The following is an 18,604-nucleotide window of genomic DNA, read 5'->3' on the forward strand; positions in this document are numbered from 1 at the left end:
TGTTTCCTCTCAAGGCACGAAATTGGAAATGATCCAAAGAATCGTGGCGTGGCAAGAAGCGCAGCTTGACGCTATAACTTCTGAGGACAGTGCGGAAGGAGGTGGGGCTGCTCTCACTGGTAGAACCGACGGTTCTGCTGCTGCACTGATCCATCGCGACCACGAGGACAGGGAGGACGAGATGTCTAATGTTTCCTCTGCCAGTGCTGATGGGCAGGCTATGCTTGAATTCAAGAAGCAAGAGCTGCGGTTTAGGCAGCAGGAGCTTGAATTCAGCATAGCCAAACTAAAAATCGAACAGGGAGAAAAACAAAAAGACAGGGATCACCAGTTGGAACTGGCCAAGCTTCAGGTTGCAAATGGGTCCAAGGGTCCTGGACATGGGTCTGGGGCCTCCTCTCATCCACGGTTTCCGAAAGATTTGCTCAGTGTGTATGAGGAAAGGAATGACATTATGGACTGGCTGAATGCGTTTGAGTATGCATGCGAAGTTCAACAAGTTGACAATGCTGATAAGATTGCCTGGTTACTCAGCAGACTGCCCCATTCTGGCTGTAGTGCCATTATGGAAATGTCGAAGGCTGAGCGAGCTGATTTCGCAATGTTAAAGCAAACTCTCATTTTAAAGTTTGGGAAGACTCCGGCCCAATATTTGAAACGTTTCAGAGAGTATAAGAAAAAGGAAGGTGGTACTTGGGTATCTTATGTCACTGAGTCCTTGAAAAACTTAACTGGCTGGGTCGAAGGTTATAAGGTTTCTACCTTCGAAGGCATGATAAATCTTGTCATGCTGGAACACATTTTTGCATCTTCTTCCCCGGAGCTTAAGCAGCATTTGGCCGATTCGAAGGATATAGATCCTAAGAAGCTGGCCATTGCAGCAGACTTATGGGTGTCACATCGAGTGTCCCATAAGGACAAAACTCATCCTGATAAGCAGGAGGAAGGGAAAAAGTCCAAAGATATGGAGGGTGGAGCATCTGATAAATCTTCTTCTCATAAGGGCCACAAAAAGAAAAATAAGGGTAAGACACAAGAGAACTCACAGGGTAGTGGAGGTCAGCCTCCGAAACAGAACTCTGGTTACAATAAGCCTCCCTATGTAAACAGACCCAATGGATCTTGTTTTGCTTGTGGAGCAACTGACCACGTGAAGGGGGATCCCCGGTGTAAGGTTAGACCTTTGGGGGTCCACTCTGCTAATCTGGCCTTCTCCTCCTACGAGGAAGAAGAGATTACAGGAGCATCCTTCTCCTCAGACTCATTTCCCAGCGGGATAGAGGCTGAGGTAGTTTTAGTTTCCCTGGGTTCCTGGGAGCCTAAAGTCGCAGAGGCTTATGCTAGGATTCCGGATAATACCAAGCACTACTTTAAAGACAGTGTGCTGATCAATGGAGCAGATACTCCAGCTCTTAGGGATAGTGGGTGCAGTCGCACTGTAGTGGATTCTACCTTGGTAGACTCAGAGGAAGTTGCCAGAGCTACTCTGATGCCCACTAAGTTGGCTGACGGCCCACTCCGTATGTTCCCAGTAATACCTGTAAATCTTACTTTAAATGGTACAGCAGTCAGGATTCCAGTGAGCATTCAGAGAAACGTCCCGGGAAAGGTCTTGTTAGGTAATGATCTCAGAGCTTTAGGGCTCGTAGGAGACACTGCCGAAAGACCCTACACATGGTCTCAAGCACGGGCAGCATTGCCCAAGATCAATACGCTGCCCCAGCCGAAGGGGAAACCCAAGGCGAAAGGAGTCGACAAGTCAAGACGAGGGAAAGAGAATATTCCCCCGAGCTCGCCTACCACTGCGGTGGAGGAAGTTGGTCAATCGCCCGGGCCTGACGAGGAGGTGGCGATGCCTGAAGTATTTGACCCCAACGATCATCCTGAACTAAAAGACTTGTTAGTTGAAGGAGGTCCTGATAGGGACGAATTCAGTAAAGGCCAACGTGAGTGCCCATCTCTGGAAGGCCTAAGGAGACAGGCCTGCTCCCAGCTTGAGGGTGAACCTCCTGGGACGCATAGGATTTATTGGGAAGGTGGACTCCTGTATAGTGAGCCCACAGAGTCTACAGAAGGAGACCATAGGAGGTTGGTGGTTCCCCTTGCTGTTAGGCCCTTCCTCCTGCAGTTGGCGCATGAAGTTCCCCTTGCTGGTCACCTTGGTATGAAGAGGACCAAGCAAAGGTTATCCATGCACTTCTACTGGCCCAAGATGGGGGTGCAAGTAGAAAGTCACTGCAGGAGTTGTGCCTCCTGCCAGTTGTCTGGTAAGGTTGGCGCGACAATCCAAGCTCCGTTGGTACCGCTCCCAGTTGTGGGGGTACCATTTGAAAGGGTAGGGATCGACATCTTTGGTCCCCTTGACCCGCAAACATCCTCGGGCAATAGGTTTATCCTGGTGCTGGTCGACCATGCAACCAGATATCCTGAGGCCATCCCATTGAAAACTGTAACTGCCAAGTCAGTTGCAAAAGCTTTACTTGGCATATTTACTAGGGTTGGCTTCCCTAAAGAAGTTGTGTCGGATCGTGGCAGCAACTTTATGTCGAAGTATATGCAGGCTATGTGGAAAGAATGTGGGGTCACCCACAAGTTCTCTTCTGCATACCACCCCCAGACCAATGGTCTGGTGGAACGTTTCAACAGAACGTTAAAGAGCATGATTGGGGCTCTGGAGGAACCTCAGAGAAGAAAATGGGATCTTCTTTTACCATGCTTACTGTTTGCCTACCGAGAGGTACCACAGGAGGGTGTTGGCTTCAGTCCCTTCGAACTTCTGTTCGGTCATCCCGTACGGGGACCCTTAGCCATCGTCAAAGAGGGATGGGAGATTCCCACTCCCCCTGTTACTACCAACGTAGTTGATTATGTGCTAGGGCTCAGAAAACGGATGGTACTTCTGATGGGCTTGGCTAGTGATAAATTGAAGGCAGGACAAGCGCTGGTGAAACATTGGTACGACCAGAAAGCTTCCCTCATCAACTTTACACCTGGTCAGCAAGTCCTGATCATGAATCCCATAAGGCCTCGAGCTTTACAGGACAAATGGTCAGGCCCTTACACAGTGGTGGAGCCCCTGGGTGAGGTTAACTATTTAGTGGACCTTGGAAGGCCTGGACAGGATCCAAAAGTGTTTCACGTGAATAGGCTGAAGGCTTTCGTCCCAAGAGTCGAAATCGCAGCACTGCTACTGGCTTCAGATGTTGAGGAAGAGGAGTCTGAACCTCTCCCGACCTGTTCCAAAGCGGTCCTTCAGATAGCTCCTTTGAGGGTGTCCGAGTGGCCCCTCACCTGACTTCTGATCAGCAGGCTGAGGTGAAAAGTTTGCTTAGGCAGTTTTCCCCCCTGTTTTCACAGTTGCCTGGTTTGACACCTTGGTGCAAACATAACATTGACACAGGAGACAGTGTACCTACCAAAAGTAGGGGATACAGGATGTCAGACAAAGTACGGTCTTATATTAAGACTAAGGTCAACAAGATGTTAGACCTTGGGGTGATTGAACCCTCTAGTAGTCCTTGGTCCAGCCCTGTGGTTTTGGTTCCAAAGGCAGGCACTTCTGAATTGAGGTTCTGCGTGGATTACAGGGCTCTGAATGCTGTCACCAAGACAGATGCACACCCCTTGCCTCGAACAGATGAGCTGGTGGATACTTTGGGTGCCTCCAAGTACCTCAGCACGTTTGACCTCACTGCTGGCTATTGGCAAATAGCTTTAGCAGAACATGCCAAGGAGAAGACAGCATTTTCTACTCCAGGCGGCCTTTACCAATTCCGGGTAATGCCGTTCGGGTTGAAGAATGCACCTGCCACTTTCCAGAGGCTTGTGAATCATGTGTTGAATGGGTTGGACAAATTCTGTCTTGCATATCTGGACGATATAGCAGTTTTCAGTGCCACCTGGGAAGACCATGTGAAACACCTCGGGATTGTGCTCCAGGCTCTTCAGAAAGCACACCTGACCATAAAGGCTAGTAAATGCCAGATTGGACAAGGTTCAGTGGTTTACCTTGGACATGAAGTAGGTGGAGGGAGGATACAGCCTCTTCCCAGTAATGCACAAGCAGTACAAGACTGGCCTACCCCCACTACGCAAACCCAAGTGAGAGCCTTCTTAGGACTCACGGGGTATTACCGCAATTTTGTGGCAGACTATGGCACCATAGCTGCCCCTCTGACTGCCCTCACAACTCCGAAGAAACCCAAGAAGGTAACTTGGACCGACGAGTGTGAGAAGGCCTTCAATGGCTTAAAAGACTCCTTGTGCCAGGCCCCTGTCCTCAGGGCCCCTGATTATCAAAGACCTTTTATCGTGCAGACGGACGCCTCTGACACTGGGATAGGAGCTGTACTATCACAAGTAGATGAGAAGGGTAAGGAACACCCTATTGGTTTTATTAGCCGCCAGCTTAAGGACAGAGAGCTCAGATGGTCCACGGTAGAGAAAGAATGTTTCTCTGTTGTGTGGGCCCTAAGGAAGCTGAGGCCCTACCTCTATGGGACCCACTTCACTGTGCAAACTGACCATAAACCCTTAAAGTGGCTAATGAACATGAAGGGGGAGAATCCAAAGTTGCTTAGGTGGTCCATAAGTATACAAGGCTTCGACTTCACTATTGAGCATAGGCCAGGTGTCCAACATAGCAATGCTGATGGGTTGTCCAGAATGTTTAACCGACCTGAACAAGAGACTCATCCAGGGGTGGATTAGTTCCCCCTGTCCATAGTCTGGGAGGGGCGAGTGTTAGGAAAGATTTCGTAATTGTAGGTAATTTTCCTTCCATGTGGCAACCCCTAAACTTTTTGCTGTTGTTTTTCACCTTGTTCTTGACTTTGCCAGAGAAGTGCAGCCTTCTGCCGCACTCCTCTGGGCTTTCGCTCCTTTCTTACTTGGAAACTGACATGCCCTTAAGACAGTCAGTACCGGGGAACGCTGTTTCCCGTAGTTTCTTTTATCATGTTGCGGCTTTCGTGCAACATGACACAAGAGGGCACTGTAAGCTAAATTACAGCTCTCTTGGGTCTCTAGCCTTCTACAGGCCCTAGATACTCATTTAGGATTGTATCTGATCGGTGCAAGTGATTCAGGGACGGGAATGGTGGCAGCGATCGTTTCTTGTGTTTTGAGCTCCTTTTTGCGTTCTAAACGTGTTTCTCGCGCTTAACCCAAAATGGTGGCCTGGCTCCCAAAATGGCCAGACCACGAGGCTCCTTTGTCCTGTACGCTGACCGTCTTGCTCCCTTCACCTTCCCCAGGTCGAGCCGACCCGGGGCCTTCCTTATTTGGGCATGTACTTTCCCGCGAAACACGGATGCTTTTGCGGGCTTCTACATGTCTTGTGTGTGCCTCCAGGATGTGGGCTGGGATGTCTGGTCCCAATACACATCCTGGGTGCCAGAGAGTCTAGGGTGGTGTGAATGCCTGGGACCACCGTGGTCCGTGATTGGTCCACGAATGGTGTGAGTGTTGATGAGCGGATCTCCCATTGGGTCCCCTCCGTTTTGGCGCGAAGGGAACCGTGGATAAGAGGGGGCTGGAAACACCACTACCATGTCGATCTCCTGAGTTCTCACGAACAAAGGAATACAGGAGCCAAGTATCCTGCAACCAAGAGGCTGGACCGAGGAATCGCTGGTGACCCGCTGAAGGACTTCTCCTCTGCACTGCTGTCGCCTTGTGAAACCCTTTTCACCTTTGATCGAACCAGAAGGCCTGTACTGGTACTTCGACCCTTGGAATAGCGAGAACAGCTATTCTCGGCATCTTCACCATCTCCTGCCAGTAAGCCTTCGGAAGCGTCTCTGGGCCATCCAGCTGACTGACCAGCTTACACGGGAGTCTTGCTCTGTAACCGCCAGCAGGTTGTGTAGTATTTTGAGCCCTTGTCACTCTCACACACTTCGTACACTTGGCGTTCCCAGGTGTGAAGTGAGTAGTGTACATTTGGCTCAGATACACACGGCCGCTCCGTTGCCCTGCTGTGGTAACAAACTGTGCGGGTTTCTTCGATTGGGACGTCTTTTTACTCAACACGACGACGAGGCGTTCCCTGCTCTTCTGAACCTGCCAGCTGCTGAAATTGACGCGGAGAAGCCTGGGTCTGCTTGCATCGGGGACCGGTGAGTAGCATAGCTAGGATCTGGTCGCCCTCCTGCAGGAGCCCATTGCTTTTCCCCGCTGTGTCAAACAGCACCCTTTTCCGTACTCGCGTTCTGCTTCTGCCCACTGTGGAGGCTGCGCTTGAGTCGTGGAACTTGTTCTTCTTTTGTGCACTAAACTGAACTGCCTGATTTCCCTCGAAGAGCTCCTCCTTTTGCCCGTTGGCACCAGCGCGTGCAGGTACTTTTGAGCACAAGGCTCCACTCTTCGCAGGGCTCGGACTTCCATCTAGTTAGGTGCCTCTGAAGGCGAACTGGGTCTAAGCATTATTGCGCACTGCCTGTTTTCCCTCCCTTTTAGGTGGACTACACATTTCGTGCATATAACGCTTGAGACTTGTTGTATTTGTATATATATTGTGTTGATATGATATGTGTTGGTTTACTATCGTTATATTGTGATTTAATCGCTACGGTCATTGTTTTAAAGGCCTTGGAATAAATGTGTATATATTTTTAATATAACAACTGTTTGGAGTAGTTTGTAAGTGATTTTGCTCTGTGTGCTCATTGCGGGCTTTCAGTCACCCTCACCCCTCTTGAGACCTAGTCTTGACCGCCGCGATCGCTACCTTGATTGGTCTGGCTCGTCCAGAGGTTACCCTGTTCCAAGTAATTAGGTTGGCCTTCTGAACTTCTGCGCCACCAGGACAGAGTTCAGAAATCCGTTTTAACAGTACACATCATGGCCTGCAGTATTATGGAGTCGACCTTTGCGGCCCTTAATAAAAGAATACTCGGCCTAAACAACATTGAGCAAGCCCAAAAGTAGAAAGCAGAAAAACTGTATCACATTGATATGTTTCACAATATGTACATAGATGTGTGCGTATGCCACCTCAGGACCAAGCTGGGAAGATGAGGATTTGACAGGTCAAATTTCCTGGTCACCATACCATGGAACAGAATAACAGAATGCTGTAATGGGGGCAAAACCTTTACCCTCAGTGATGATGTTGGGTGAGTTTTGCCCAAGCATCTCTGATGGAATGGCTGACATTTTGCCCGCTCGGGCAGGACAAAGCCTCTGCCCATGCGGAGCACACACACATTTTTGCCAACCAATCAACCAGAACATTCTGCACGGAATGGTTGCAGGAATTCTTCAGCCACCTGATTGGCCACAAGCGACCTCGAATTCTGCAGAACAGATAAGAACTCAAAGTCCTGTTCCATAGGTGCAGCAAATTTCGCAGAGGGGGCAATATCTGCTAATCTTGCTTCTGTCACAGGAATTCCTCTCACCCCTATTGATCAGCAATTATGATGCGGGCACAAATGCGCTCTCATTTAGTTTGTGGGCATGGATTTTGCTCATATTCTATATCCTATATGTTCTCTGTGATTTTTTGTAGCAGCAAACCTTTCTCTAGCCAATACCTATGGGCAAAATTCAATTGCTTTGTATCATTGTTTGTGAATTATAACTGACATGTTTTGGTAACCGTGTCTAACTTGATACAGATGTTTTCCTTGATGTTCTATATGATTCTTTCACAATCGTTTTTTTCATTATTATTTTTTGGTACACTGTATTTGCCTTATAAGCGATTTTCTTTTAAAGGTCACAGATATTTAACACCAAACCATTGCATTTTCATAAATTGTATTGTTAGTCATGAAAACAAGCTCAATTTTCCAATATAATTTATTGAGTTTACTCCTTAGTTCGTCTGTGTATTTCTTTTCGGACAACTTTTGAATTTCATGATTTATTCTATCAGTAATGTTGGGGATCTCCAATTAGGTTCTAATTAATACACCCAACATGGGGACTACCCCTGGTAGCAGTACCTTCTTTTTTGATTGTACAAATGCGCACGATGGAGCATAACATTGTCTATTATTTTTTAGTTTGCGCTATTAGGTGTGGTGTCGCTTGCGCCACCTGTGAGCCAAAATGATTGCATTAGCTTACAGATAGAGAGGAATGGCACTTGAGAAGGAACACACAGTTTATAGGTGTTGTTTGGTTATGTGCCTGTGAAACCAATCCCCACAACACCCTCATAGGGCTGAATTTCGCCTACAAGATCATGTGCCACGAGTACTTGATAACCTGCTTTGTCTTGAGAGTGTACAATAAGCCAAAGATCCAATACCGTGGGTCTCTCTATTGGTCGTGGATATGAGCCTGTGGATATGAGCGTTCCAAATGTGGCCATAGAGGTCTGATCAACAAAGACATGTGGTTGTGGCTCAAGGTTTTGTTGAAATATTTGAAACAAACACTCTCTCCACACACCAAGGTCACTTCAGATATAAGAGATTACATTGTGGCATATCATCAGCAGGAAATATTTATTTTTTAAACGACAAGAAAGTTTACCTCTCGGATTAAAAAAACCCTTATCTCTGGACAGACCAAAACAGAAGAAGTAACACCCTTAAAGGATTAGGCCTTACGCTGAGCTATTAAAAGCGTGAGATAAACAAGACCTCTCAAATTCAATGGACATATCTATTTCCGAAAGGCGCCTAAAACCGGCCACGTGAAAATTGTGACAATCGGAGATCCACCACCTAGCCGATGTCCATTCTCTCCTGGGGATGATGGCTACTATGCTCACTATATACTCCAATATGCCACACGCATCATCCCACTCTGTGCTAAAAGGGATCTGGTTATGTGGCCATCTGCATACCAACAAGCTTTTGAAGACATAAACACTGCTCTCTCTGCAGCGAAACATTTAGCATATTTCACCTTGCCATGCCACACTGAAATAACTGCGGTTGCCTGCCCTGTTGGATGCGGGAGGAGGGCGGCATGAACGTACAACTAACTAAACACTTCTCATGTCTAGTATGCAAGATGAGCTCTATCTACCATAGAAACAGCATACTCCCGGCCTGAGAAGGAGAGGCTGGAAGCCATCTTGCCTGTGAACGTTTCCGCCACTTCATCATTGGAAAACGCTTCACCTCATTCACAGACCTTCAATGACCACTCTCCCTAAAGATCTCAAAGCAAAGTGAATGTTGGGGCGTTAGGCTCTAGGAATATGATTGCCATTTTGTCTATCACCCTGGCAAAGACCTAAACCCAGCTGACAACACCTCATAGAAGGCAACCCATCCAGGTCAAGTGTTGAAGCTGAAGAATACCTGAACCACCCCTGCAGAGTTCAGATTGAGAAACAACAGGATATCAGACCAAAGAGGCAGTGAGAAAACCCCAGAGACTAGCTGAAGAAATGTGTTCTGTGCACCAATATACTTGGGGTTTGAGATGTTACTACCTCTGCAAGCCAATGTAGTGGTGGACCCATCGGAAATTGGAGAAGGCCTTTGGACACCCATGGCCCCGCATGATGAACACGTGGTAGAGGGGAGAGGCAGGAAACGGGCCGGGCAGAAGGAGAATGGTGACAGAGTGCGCAGGAAGCGCCCTCTCCGTTTTGTAACCAGAGAAAGGAAATAACGAAAGTATTCCACCCGTTTTCGCCTGCCTGTTTTCGCATCCTGACTAAGGGCAAAACAGACGACGCCACTTGTAATTGTATATATTTTCTGTAATTTCACTATCTCTAATGATCGTTAGGCCTTGGTTGGTTGTGCTATGAGCTAAATACATGAGACCATTACAAACCGTAAAGCTAAACCAGGATTGATGTTATGTGTTCGGGTTGGCACTATAATACGAGTAGGATAGATTAGTCGGTTGAGGGCCTGTTCAGAGACCTGACGTCACACGTTTGAAATTACTCTTGCCAGCTCAAATCCTCATCCTTTGGCGGAACACCGAAATGTGTGCTATCACACTTATCTGAGCGCGTGCAGTAATGTCACTGGTAGTGCTTGCTACATAAATAGTCATTATTCTTCACGACTGCCTGTCTTTTGATGACGTGCAGTAATAATACCTTTGTCTCACCTACTTGTACGTCTATAGTATGGATTTTCATCCCTTAAATAATGCCCTAAATTAAACCAGATCAAAGTAATGTTTCGCCACTGCAATATTTGATTATTAAAAGCCCTTGGTTGGTAAGAGTCTGCAAAAAAACACAAGCAATGGCAATTGCTAAGCAGCCTGGAGTGCGTGGAGCCCCGGTGGCAGTGCCATTTCTCTTGCATTGAGTGGGAGGACTCATTCTTAGGAGTGCTCGATGTTTGCATGGCACTTGTCATAACAGCAGCTAAAGTGTCGTGTAATCTGGCAAGCAATTTCATGCAAAAACAACGCCAGTGACGAGAGCTGAGCCTCCCGGCATTTCTAGTGCTGATGTTGATCTCGACAAAGGCGGGCAAAGGAGGAAATAATGACTATTACTAGTGATCTATACACGATACTTGTATGTATCCTCCTTCTACACCAGTAGGGGTGCACTCGTATATGCCCATGTCTTCATGAAACACACATTGTATTATACAAAAGATAATACATGAGTTTTTGAGGCAAACAGGCTGCATTTTATTGCAGAAATAATTCTCTCAAATCGTGACGTGGACCCCACGTGTCTTTTACATCAACCATAATCGGTTACCTTGACCTTGACCCTAGCAGCCCTGCTGACTCGCCAGCTGCCGTTTTGGCCTACTAGCTGTCCCAGGGTTACTTGCAGAATCCGATGTCCAGCCGGACCGTGCAACGCGCAAGCCTGGTCTTCATTTCCACCCGATGGGCAACCCGAGGGGCCACCGTCCTCACCAGCTTGGCATATTGGATGCAAGGGGACCCCTCAACCCACAACCCGGGTAGTAAAATCATAGTTCATCAGGTTCAACATTTTGGTCATGGTCCAAATATTTCCATAATCCATTGTGCAGGTCGCATCATTCACCACAATGAAAAATAATCAAAAGTAGTGACATCAAAGGCCCCCCGCCATGGCCATGGGATAGCGAAAGCCAAGCAGCATGCTCTTGGGGGCTCCGCTCTTGTAGGGCCATCGCGGCGCCCCCAAGAGCATGCTGCTTGGCTTTTGCTATTCTCCTTTAAGAAACAATGGGCCTCACTGCAGGTTTAGCTTTAAATCGCCCGTAAATCCATGGATTTACCACCCAAATCGCTTACTGTTACTGCCACTCACATGGGTGCCTACTTTTGATATTCACATCGGGGGGGGGCAAAATTCTCCTCTGCCGCCTTCCTGGTGAATACGAACAAGCAGCTGAGCCCAAGCTCTTGAATCGGTGCATTGTACAGAAGAAATTCGAAAAAACAAAGGATTTCTAGATGGATCGAACTATCTAATATCTCTGAGACAGTCTCCTAAACTGCAGGGCAGCACGATCTGTGGGTTGGAATGATATTAGTCTTACCTGGTATCCTCTGTGGCAGAAAGAGCAAGTAAGACCGCCAATGTGTGTGTTATGGGGATATGGCAGGCCAGGGAGAGCAGGCGGCTCACACATCAGAGCTGGAAACATGACAGGGCTGCCTGACTCCCCATAAAGCCTTGGCCTGCCGAGCCATGGGCCGACCGAAGTACATCCCCGCCAACAGAGCGTACCCTTATGCCAAGTGACCAATTGCATGGGATTTAAAAGGGGGCAGCAACAGAACACAAAGGAGGGTGTTTGGAGTGAGGTTGACAGCAAAGAGGTAGAGGGGGAAGCAAAGCAACAAGGCGAAGGAAGGAAGAAGTGAGAGAAGTAATAGCAGGCCGGAGGAAGATGAACAAGAGATGCCAAAGAAATGTTTTGTTTACTAAGACGAATGTTGGATTATTTTACATTTGTTAATGAATGATATATGTAACTTAATATTTGTATAAAGCACAATTGAACGTTCCCACTTGATCAATTTTCCCTTTCACGTTTCTGTCTTTCCAGCCATACCTTCTGTATGACATAAATGTGTTTTGTAGTGAAAATGAGATGTTGAAGGATGAGAAGTGTTGATAGTGTCGGTTTAGTTTGGCGATAAATAGAACGAAGTGAATACTGGAACCTCTTTGATTCTACACTTACTTTATGGGACTTCATTGAAATGCCTTTAAGTAAATATCCAAAAGAGAGGTCATCAGCGTCAGGAGGAGGTTGAAAGAAAGAGAAATCATAAGAAGCAGGAGGATGTGGAAAAAGAAATCATCAGTTGGGAAAAGGTTTGAGAAGAAGTTACAGAAGGAGGTGGGGGAGAGCGCTAGCATTGCCCAAGCCAAGAGGGCTAAAGGCTGGAGGGCTGCTGTTGCACAAGGAAAGATCAATGGGCCTTTGCGTAGTGAACGCTAGAGTAGAAGCTTGTTAACCTGGGGCTGGAGATTGGTGGTGGCCAAGAGCCTCGAAACCCTGAAAGAGCGAGGGACAGAAAGAGAGGCAGGCCAGCCGGGAGCCATAATCTGGGGCGTGCTAGGACTGGCAGGTCCACCAAAGAAAGCAAACCTCATTTGTAGAGAAACCAGACAGAGAGAGAGCGAGCAAGGAAATCCACTATCTGAGAACCATAATCTGGGAATCCAGTGGAACTGCCAAACCCATCGTAGAGGATACCCAGGACTATTGGTGGCTCACCAGAGGCAGGGAGCTTGTGAAACATCAAGAACCAGAAAGATTCCCTGATATTATGGGCATCCTGATTTGGCTGTTTCTTTTGTTCAACTGCGGTAATTGAACTGAATAAACTCCTTTTTGTTATAGTACACTTGAGTGTCAAGTCATCTGTTGATCCTGCAGTTGGTGCCAATACATTATCCTGGAGTTAATGTTTATATTTTTTTTATTTATTTTCAGCTGGATTCTGCCATTTGCAGATTTGATCTATTCCTATTATTGCTCCATGGAATGTCACCCATTTTTCCCAAGCATTATCCTCTTTATCCATGTCATTCACTTCTTTCCATTCAGTCCCCTAGCATTTGAGTCAATTGTGTTCCTACATAATCTTAGCCTAAGAATACTGGTCTGCTCGCAGCTCCTCTGGGAGGAATTACATCAATTTTGACATAGATGAGGTTCCACATGTTTGCCAACCTAATGAAATTCGGGTTATTTTATTTTCCTTATGATGGCTGATGCTATCAAAGCCTTGTTGGCTGCTTTGTTACAAAGGAATGCCTTTTGGTCTGGATAGAGCCAGGTCATTAGGAAGATCCCACAGGGAGTGTACATATGTATGTTTAGGTCTGTACCAGTACTTAAATATTGTAAACTAAATGTGCCTTGTTAAATCATCATATTTCAGTGGATCAAATTCTCTTTTGGATTTTGGGATATTAGTTTCCCAGTGAAATAATAGTTGGGATCCTTTGTAAAGTTAGGTGCGGTGGCAGTTTTCGTTCTATGTGGCAGTGTCCTGTTTTAAAATGAGAATACAGAGATGACATTTAGATGTATAGCTTGTTAATGAACTGAATCATGTTTAAAAGTCCAAGCGCCTATTCTGTCTTCTCTCTATTGGCTTGTGAGGAACACCACCTTATGCGATATGGCTGACTGAAATGTATGTTTGTTCTTGCAGCTTAGAAGCAGTGAATCCGTCTATGGTAATTTTGGAAGGAATGAAGGCGTCCCTGAAGAGACCTGTTTGGATAAATGCTGACATTCTTCCTGGCCCGGGTGGATCTCCCAAGGCAGTGGACGCAGAGTGTTTTCTGAGTACCGTAGTCTCAACCTTTCCAGATGCCACGCTATCATTGGGATGGACAACGGGATGGCATCCTCAGAAAAACAATGACGGTAATAGTGGCTCATTGGCACACTTTTAACTCTTTCCTATCTCTGACATGATGTATGCAGATTAGGTAATAACGTACATCTGAATGCATAATGCAACAAGACCTCTTACGATCATTCCAGCCACACAATCTGAACCACTGCAAGATCCCCCTCCATTAGTTACTCATCCTTGGCAAAGTATACCGATGGATATTTTTTACCTCCCATTCATACTGTTTAGCAGCAGAGTCTCCTGTCCTGCTATTAACTGACTAGACTGGTTGCTTCGACCTGGTCTATGTGTTGAAAACAGGGAACGGGCAGGGAAGAGGCAGGGTATTATATGGGCAGGTGGATAGACACCCCACAAGAATTAATAATAATATTTATAATTTAGCATTTATATAGCGCTACGAACCCTCGGGTATTTGAGCGCTGCTTATTATTACCCACGGTGTGTGGTGCTCAATTAGATGAGACTTATATCGCAGGATTATTACATACAACCTCTCATCACCCAGTCTGCCCCAATATGTTCTCGGTCCCCAGTTCTGCCCCAGTGTATCTCTCAGTACGAAGGTCTTCCCCCAATGTACACCTTACAGCCCAGTCCTGGCCCCCTCTCACTCCCCCACATTGCCCTTTACGCCTCCTGAAAAAATACCCATAAGCCCTCAAGCAGGCACACTCACGCATTCCTGTTTGACAACTGCTCTGCCTGAGCCCCGCTTCACTGTTCAAAGTGGAGACCATGAGCGCTCTTATTTGGAGCCCCAGCATGAACTCTCACTTACCCCAGAGGTGCTCCTTTTCTGCTCTTTTTGTCTCTTAACCGCCACCTAGTCCATGTATGGTATAGCATCTGCCCCTGCAGTCACAAGGTGGCATGTCGCACAGAGCATTCCTCTACCCGGTTTAGTGATGAGAGAATGCTCTGGATGACAGCGGTAGCCTGTGCATAATGCGGTGGGGGGCGGGGAACAGGCACCACTCCAAATTGCATTCTGTACAGGTCGCTGGCCACTGACCCTGAGGTCTTTGTGCTGGGATAGATGCTGCTATGGCAGAAAGTGGTGCTGTGGGTGTCCTGTCTCGTTACTGGTGTACTAGCACTGGAGAGGGGTGCATTCTGAGAGCCATGCCGTGTCTTGGTAGGTAAAGACCAGTGCATGTAGGGATAGATGCATTGCAAGATCTCTGCCGATGTTTCAAGTTGTTCCAAGTTGTGAGATAATGGCACTGGTCAGGTGCAAGTCAGGTTAGAAGTCTAGCGTGATTGATTGGAGGCTGTCTACCTACTTGGATACTAGCACATGATGCAAGTCTGGGTAGCTGTCTTAGAACTCTACTGGATGACACAAGCCTGGCTGGTGATTCCTTACAGGAGCTCTGTTGGTGTCTCAGTGGTGCCAGGATAGCGGGAGATTTTCAAAGTGACAACTGGAAAAGGATTAACATAATAGTCTAAATGTTTTGTAAAGGACATTGATTGTATAAAGAAAATGTAAAGTTTTGACCTGCCATTTTTGGTGCGACGTTCAAAAGGTGCACTGGCACATCACAATTGTGCTTTGTGTTGTGACAGTGTGGATGCCACGTTCAATACAGGGTTGGAGTATTAATCCAGATTGCCGGGGATAGTGTCAAGTACAGTATCGCATCCTCTGAGGGCTTGAGATATTGGCTGCGCAAAGGACGTTGCTAAACCATGTCGGATACCTAGACCTTGGCAGGTTGAAAGTATCGAACCTAACCTGGTCTGACCCTCTTTGGAAATTAACCTAAAGTGAAGTCTCCCAATATATACAATAGTTAACTTCCTGAATCTGAAGGGCTTGAAGCCCATTTGTGGCATATGGAACACGCAGCTACACACAAATATCAATCCATTGAACTCTTATCAACATTCCCAAGGCTCTGCTATGTATTTCATATAATATATTTATTATTATTGTGTTTCATAGACTGATTCAAAACCTGTTTTTAATAAGCAACGATGGTACCGTTGCACCATGCCACTTTGACCTTATTGAAAAGTTTATGAACATATGGCCCTCTGAAGGTCCCCTTGATTATCGCTCTCATAGATTTTCTGTGCCTTAGTTGTGGCATTTGGCCAGTACCATTTGTGCGCGTAACTGGGAAGTGGTTCAAGCAGTTTTGTACGGTCAAATGAATTGGTGTGGTTGCCAGTCAGTTTATGGTGTATCACTTTCCTCAAATAGCTGGTCTGCTTCTGCTTGACTGCACCCCCCACCCCCAGTTCTCAGCCCTACCTACACCTGTACCTCGTTGTTGGATAGAAGCTGCAGTCCCCTAAGCACTCCATTCCTCACAGCCAGGAGCATTGCGCAACGAACGTGTGGGGGCTCCTTTGCTGCATTTGATGGTGGGTCAACGCTCCTGAGCAAGGACAAATGGACCAGGAATTTGAAGGCAATGCTGAGACTGCCGCGGAGGCCCGACATTTTAATTTTAATTATTTACGTATTCATAAAGCACCAAAGCTCGCAAGCATTAGAGCGCTACTTATATTTATTTCTTGTATTTGTAAAGCGAACAATGGCATCAAGGCGCTGTGTTAGAACCAGTTACACGCAGATAAGAAGCTTAGAAAGAGGCAATAGAGCATTGAAGGAAGTACATGTATTTTCTGATCACAGCTGGCAGAAGGGGGCCAGGGAATAGTAAACAGTAGATGGTTTAGGGGAAGAGCCACGTTTTAAGAGCCTTAGGAAAGGACAAGTACGATTCTATTGCTCTTAGTTCAGGGGCGAGGATGTTCCAGAGGTTCGCTGCCACTGCAGGGAAGCTAGAGCCACCTCCTCTGGCTCTTTTCAATTTCGGTAGGGCAAGGTGGTGGGCGTGGACTGACCTTACTGGTGACATTTGATCTTGCAATGTTTTGTGACAGGTCTTCCGGTGCAGGATAGGAGAGACATCTATGTGTGATGGAGAGTGGTTTGAAAAATGATCCTTTTGCGAATCGGGAGCCAATGGGCTTCCCTTCTTGCTGCTGAGATGTGGTCCCGTTTCGAGATGTGAAGTGCTGAGCATAGTGCATTATTTTGGATGATCTGCAATTTGTTGTTTGTTTTAGAGGTTCCCACGAATGTGGGCATTGCAGTAATCGAGTCTTGCACCATTGATCGCTCAGGCGATGGTAAAGCAGCTGGTGGGAGTGAGGAACTGTCTGACTGTATTGATTAGTCAAATAGGGATGCATCCAGATGGACCCGGAGTGTTTTCACTGAGGTAGAGACAAGAATCCGTATCCCATCAATTGTGAAGGCCAGGAATTCAGGGGTTAGCTTCCTCAGGTCCCGATTCTCATCTTGGCGCAGTGAGCGTGCTAAATAGCATGACTCACTGCGCCATTTCTTGATGCACAGGCACCACTGCTATTCTCCTGTGGGCCTGGGCGTCTTCGCAAAGCACGACAGTGCCTTCGCTGTAATTCGCTTGTTTCTAATGGAAACAGGCGGATTGCAGAATCTCGGCAGCATTTTCGTTAAATAACGAGAGAATCGTTATTTAACGAAAATGCTGCCGAGAACACAGTTCCTATACACGAAAGTGAGCAGCTTCAACATTCAGGATATTGAAGCTGCATACTGTGGTGTATAGCAAAGTGTTCATATAAACCCATATGGTGCATATGAACACTTTCATTTAAAGCGAGCAGCTTCAACGTTGCATCCTGCAACGTTGAAGCTGCTTGCTTTGGTGTACATGAAAGTGTCCATATACAACACGGGTGTATGGACACTTCCATTTACACCAAACAAGGCTTCTTGTGGCACTCCTCCAGTTTAATGGCACCAAAAGGGTACCGTAAATGTGCGCTAGTTTTGCGCACATATTAAACTGGAGGAGTGCCACAAGAATAGGCTTCCAAAAAGCCAGTTTACGAATGTGGTGGTTGCTAGGTTGGTTTCCAACCCATCCTAGCAACTGCCACATTGTGGAAACAGAAAAATTGATATGAGGCCAGGAAGCCCAAAGGAAACACACCAACACAGGTTACAAAGAACATACAAAGCGCTTTATTCAAAAGATACAACAATTACCAAAAGTCAATTGACAAATGGATAGCTATTCGGCCCTCAGAGTAACAGAACGAACTATCAACGGTAGTTCGGCGTGTTAGTGTGAGAGACCGTACATTGGGATACTCGGGTTTTTATACTTTTTTATCCAGCTCTGGCCAACCCCCTCGCGGGTTAACCATTCTTGGAACCAGGCCTAGAGTTCGTTGCCAGGTCAATCCCATAATGTATGGATTTGATCAGTTCCGCTGATACAGTTGTTCATTTACACATAGGTCAGGGATAGGACAAGGTCTCAGTTCGCGACCCCAACAAGTGGCCTGCGGGCATATTACTTATTCATGTGTGCGGAGGTCACAACGGCCAGAATCCCACTCGAAATGTCATTCGGCCTCCATTTTGTTGTTCAGGGTGACTTCCACACTACAAGAGAACCTAAAATGGCGGCTAAATCCAAGATGGCGATTTACACAATACATTAAGGTCAAAACCTTGCCGCGGAATCTATTTACACAATGTTTTTAGACAACTTGGCGTAGGCCAACATACATTCAAACAATGCGATAGGAGGTATAATATTATGTCGATTTCCACAGACCCTCCTTTTGGCCTATGCCAAGTGCTAAACATCATTCCTAATACTTTTGAAAATAACTCCATGTGTATCATCCATAGATTCCGCATCATTGTCTGTAATGTCTATAGCCATAAGGTTGTTCATAAAAACCTCTTGTAAAATGAATTCCTTAGATGCTGTATCTGGGGTATATATTTTATGCCCTATTGCGCTCACTG

The 18,604-nt window shown here is 46.6% G+C and overlaps 1 protein-coding gene across 2 annotated transcripts in view; it reads left to right on the forward strand.

The window, feature by feature from the left end:
• The window catches only part of FAM151B (family with sequence similarity 151 member B), a 489,461-nt gene that overhangs the window by 301,585 nt on the left and 169,272 nt on the right, over window positions 1-18,604 (forward strand). For both annotated transcript variants that reach the window (XM_069627545.1, XM_069627546.1), the window contains one exon: window positions 13,564-13,781. In XM_069627545.1, coding sequence (XP_069483646.1) covers window positions 13,564-13,781 — 218 coding nt within the window. The remainder of the gene's footprint in view (window positions 1-13,563; window positions 13,782-18,604) is intronic.

This window comes from Ambystoma mexicanum, chromosome 6p (genome assembly GCF_040938575.1).
Source record: "Ambystoma mexicanum isolate Mex_15411 chromosome 6p, UKY_AmexF1_1, whole genome shotgun sequence".
Taxonomy (NCBI): Eukaryota; Metazoa; Chordata; class Amphibia; order Caudata; family Ambystomatidae; genus Ambystoma; species Ambystoma mexicanum.